This window comes from Salvelinus fontinalis, chromosome 8 (genome assembly GCF_029448725.1).
Source record: "Salvelinus fontinalis isolate EN_2023a chromosome 8, ASM2944872v1, whole genome shotgun sequence".
Taxonomy (NCBI): domain Eukaryota; kingdom Metazoa; phylum Chordata; class Actinopteri; order Salmoniformes; family Salmonidae; genus Salvelinus; species Salvelinus fontinalis.
The window spans coordinates 38544152-38548800 of NC_074672.1; the positions used below are offsets into that span (position 1 = coordinate 38544152).

General features: G+C 43.6%; 1 protein-coding gene across 1 annotated transcript in view; it reads left to right on the top strand.

Annotated features, from left to right (window-relative positions):
• Positions 1–825: 825 nt before the first annotated feature.
• The window catches only part of cttnbp2nlb (CTTNBP2 N-terminal like b), a 39452-nt gene continuing 35628 nt past the window's right edge, over positions 826–4649 (top strand). Inside the window, exons 1-2 of the mRNA XM_055932434.1 lie at positions 826–965; positions 4286–4393. Of these exons, the coding sequence (XP_055788409.1) occupies positions 960–965; positions 4286–4393 (114 nt within the window). The 5' untranslated portion in view covers positions 826–959. The remainder of the gene's footprint in view (positions 966–4285; positions 4394–4649) is intronic.

Below are 4649 nucleotides of genomic sequence, written 5' to 3' on the forward strand. Positions count from 1 at the left end.
TACAAGCCCTTAATCAACAATGCAGTTTTAAGACAAATAGGATTTAAAATGAAAGAGTAACAATAAAATAGCAATAATGAGGCTATATACAGGGGGTACAGGTTCAAACACAAATACAATTTGAACAAACTCCTGTATCTGTTAGGTGAAATGAGACGTGTGCAATCACAGCAGCAAGGAGTTCAGAAGCACCAACATTCTACTATTTACACAAGGTCACAACACTGTACATCATTTTTAACCACTAATAATTTAATATTTTCAACATTGTTATTCTCTTGAACATTTTTTTTGTGAGTAGACCTGTTTCGATCCCTCCGATAGGGTTAACCCTTACTGGAACAGTGCTTATTCTGCCTGCCGGCTGTGAGACCAATGTGTTATGCTGTCGCAGTTCGCAAAGATTTCTACATGTTAATGTCTGATTATTTTTGTCTTTGTTTCGTTTAATTCGCTTAGCTGTTTTTTGTCTTTGTTTTGTTTGAGTTTTTTCACTTGCTTTCCAAGCAAATAAAGCCCCTTTGAATTTAATTGACTTGATATCCTAGCCTAAACAGAGAGCGCTGGGTACGCTGTGTGAACAAGCCTAGAAGCCGCCAGTATGAATAGATCTCGGACCAGTTCAACAGGCCTAAATCCTGCGCTGAGCCATTGGAGGAAGAACGAAAATCCGATTTGAGATCAGCGTCGAGGCGCAACTTTACCCAACACACCCAAACAAAGAGTTTTACCCCGTCGCTGCGAGCCCGCCCCTGTCCCTGCCCACCTCTGCTAAGCCAGTCTACTATTGGTCAGAATTTTGAAATACGCCCCATCGATAGGCTGTCTGTCTTGTCAAAGACCGTTGTCTTATTCGCCACTGGGATAAGCGCTCGGATACTCGGGTTCAACTATTCATTTTTATTTTAACGTTTAAGTTTGTATGTTGTTGTAAAATTGATGAAGTCAGGACTTAACGCATGAAGGTATGTGAATGTAGGACACTAATATTACCATATGATCGCAGCTTCTTTCATGATCTTTAATTGTGTGTGCGTGATTTGAGCAAGTGAGCGTAGCTGGCTGGCTGGCTACAGTACAGGACTGTCCTGCCAAGTATCCCGCTGGAATAATAGGAAGGGAAACTTTGTAACCACTAGCTTGGTCGATATCTAAACGAGGATTGTAATATTCAGGCCTTCCAGATAGTAGAATAGATTGTATCTGCTCTATGAATTGCGTTTCTATCTGTAATGTTCTACATATTTAACCACTGAGTACAACCCGGATTTGTTGATCATCTAGTAGCCTAGAATTGTGAATGCGCATTAGCCTAATAGGAACCCTAGACACTCTTTAAATAGCCTACCTCACCTTGACTCTCCATTACAGAATAACTAGTCTAAACAGAGAGACTGACAGGTGGAACAAGTGTTATCCCACCTGACAATAATTAACTAATCTTTTTGTTTTTGTCCACCTACACTACAACAACCATGTCTCAGGTAACTAAGACTAGCATGACCAGTGAGTCTTTTTCCTGTGAAGGGGTTATCTAGAAGTGACCATGGCGCTGTCACACAACTGTACAATAAACACTGTTAACTATTACAGAAGGATTCTGCTTCATTTGAGACAATGGGTCCAGGAGACAGGACTGCAGGAGATGTGGATCTGTGTTGATTTAGCTGCTATCACACTGAGCTGTCTTCCTCTGGTCTGATACTCACTGTGCTTTAAATACGCTTTTGTAGCACATTTGGGGATTTATTTGAACCTAAATAGGACTGAAACCTTGCGCATGTCAGTCCAACACACAGCAAGCTCAGAATGAGGACAGGGTGTGATAGGTTGCTGGTGTTGAACCCAGGTCGTCACCGTGCCACAAGACACACACACACACACACACACACACACACACACACACACACACACACACACACACACACACACACACACACACACACACACACACACACACACACATATATACTGGCTGTTGAGATATCAGGGTGAAGTCAGATATCTCATCTACTCATTAAAGGAGAGTTTATGCCCATTAAGCCAACAGTTCAACCACACAGTGTTATTAACAGTAAACTACAGTGTGTGTTTGTGTTTGGGTGCACTGGTGTGTGTGCGTGTTGGGGTAGTAAACCAACCGCACACATTAACACTCAGTTATTTGGTTGTGAGTGAGGGGTCAACCACATAATGCATTGAGGTCTGTGTGAAGGAGTAAATGTTCCCGGAGCTGTGATGCAATACATGTAAACATAGGCTAGGCTAGGCTACTCAGGCAAACACAAGGCTTTGTCGAGGAGTAGTGTTTACTCATAGGAGATAAGGCAATGATATAGACACAGACAGATATTAATCTACAGTGGATGCTGCAGTTAGTAGAAACAAACATGGAGAGAGAGACAGAGAAAGAGAGAGAGAGACAGAGAGAGGGGGAGAGAGACAGGGAGAGAGAGACAGACAGAGAGAGAGAGACAGAGAGAGAGACAGGGAGAGACAGAGAAAGAGACAGAGAGACAGAGACAGGGAGAGACAGACAGAGAGAGACAGACAGAGAGAGAGAGAGAGACAGAGAGAGAGGGGGGGGGCGAATAGACGTAGAACAAGAATTGTCTGTGGTCTTTGTCCACGTAGTTCCCATGGCAGCCAGGGCTGTGGTCCGTGTCCACGTAGTTCCCATGGCAGTCAAGACTGTGGTCTGTGATACATCACAGAGAGGGAGACCTGCCTGGGACATGCTGAGTAAAAGAGAGTGGAGAAACCACAAAGGGAGAGAGAAAGAGAGAGTATTTAGACATAATATGACATTTGAAATGTCTCTATTATTTTGGAACTTCTGAGAGTGTAATGTTTACTGTTCATTTTTATTCTTTATTTCACCTTTGTTTATTATGTACTTCACTTGGTAGTGGGAGTGTGTATGTTGTCCCTGGCTGGCTGTGGCCCCCACTGGTCCAACAGAAGTACTGGGCCTCTCCTGTCTGTCAGATCTCTTCCTCATCCTGACCGTGTCAACAGACAGAGAACACCACCAAACCTCTCTCTCTCTCTCTCTCTCAATTTCAATTAATTTCAATTCAAGGGGCTTTATTGGCTTGGGAAACATATGTTTACATCGCCAAAACAAGTGAGGTAGATAATATACAGAAGTGAAATAAAAAATAAAATGAACAGTAAACATTACAGAAGTTCCAAAATAATAAAGACATTACAAATGTCATATTATGTCTATATACAGTGTTGTAACGACGTACAAATGGTTAAGGTACAAAAGGGAAAATAAATAAGCATAAATATGGGTTGTATTTACAATGGTGTTTGAACTTCACTGGTTGACCTTTTCTTGTGGCAACAGGTCACAAATCTTGCTGCTGTGATGGCACACTGTGGTATTTCACCCAGTAGATATTGGAGTTTATCAAAATCGGGTTTGTTTTCAAATTCTTTGTGGATTTGTGTAATCTGAGGGAAATATGTGTCTCTAATATGGTCATACATTGGGCGGGAGGTTAGGAAGTGCAGCTTAGTTTCCACCTCATTTTGTGGGCAGTGTGCACATAGCCTGTCTTCTCTTGAGAGCCAGGTCTGCCTACGGCGACCTTTCTCAATAGCAAGGCTATGCTCACTGAGTCTGTACATAGTCAAAGCTTTCCTTAAGTTTGGGTCAGTCACAGTGGTCAGGTATTCTGCCACTGTGTACTCTCTGTTTAGGGCCAAATAGCATCTCTCTCAGTCAGACTCAGTGACTTAACATGCAGATATGCTAATGACTTCCTGTTTATAACCCAGAGCACAACCCTGCCAGCCCACAGAGGGACCTCTGCCTCCGCTGTCACCGTACAGGACTGTGTGTGTGTGTGTGTGTGTGTGTGTGTCTCTAACACTATCCCCTTTTCAGAACGGGAGCTAAGAATTTAAAAAGCTAAAAAATTCCATTCAAACAGAACTAGAGGGGTTTTTATTGCTGTGATAGTGTAGTGACATTGTATGCCCTTACAGACAGATGTTAGTAATCCTGCCTTTCTCCAATCTCTAAACTCTGACAATAATCCATCCATCCCCCTCTTCTCTCTCTCTCTCTGTGTGTGTGTGTGTGTGTGTGTGTGTGTGTGTGTGTGTGTGTGTGTGTGTGTGTGTGTGTGTGTGTGTGTGTGTGTGTGTGTGTGTGTGTGAGCGTTTCTGAATGTGTGTGTGTGTGTGTGTGTGTGTGTGTGTGTGTGTGTGTGTGTGTGTGTGTGTGTGTGTGTGTGTGTGTGTGTGTGTGTGTGTGTGTGTGTGTGTTTAGGGGGTGATGATGAATATGGAGACTCTGAGCAGGCCGGAGCTCCTGAAGCTCCTCAGCATCCTGGAGGGAGAACTGGAGGCACAGGACACAGTCATACACACCCTCAGGGTGAGTACACCCTACAAACTAACACACTACACCCTACCCAACACAGTCATACACACCCTCAGGGTGAGTACACCCTACAAACTAACACACTACACCCTACCCGACACAGTCATACACACCCTCAGGGTGAGTACACCCTACAAACTAACACACTACACCCTACCCGACACAGTCATACACACCCTCAGGGTGAGTACACCCTACAAACTAACACACTACACCCTACCCAACACAGTCATACACACCCTCAGGGTGA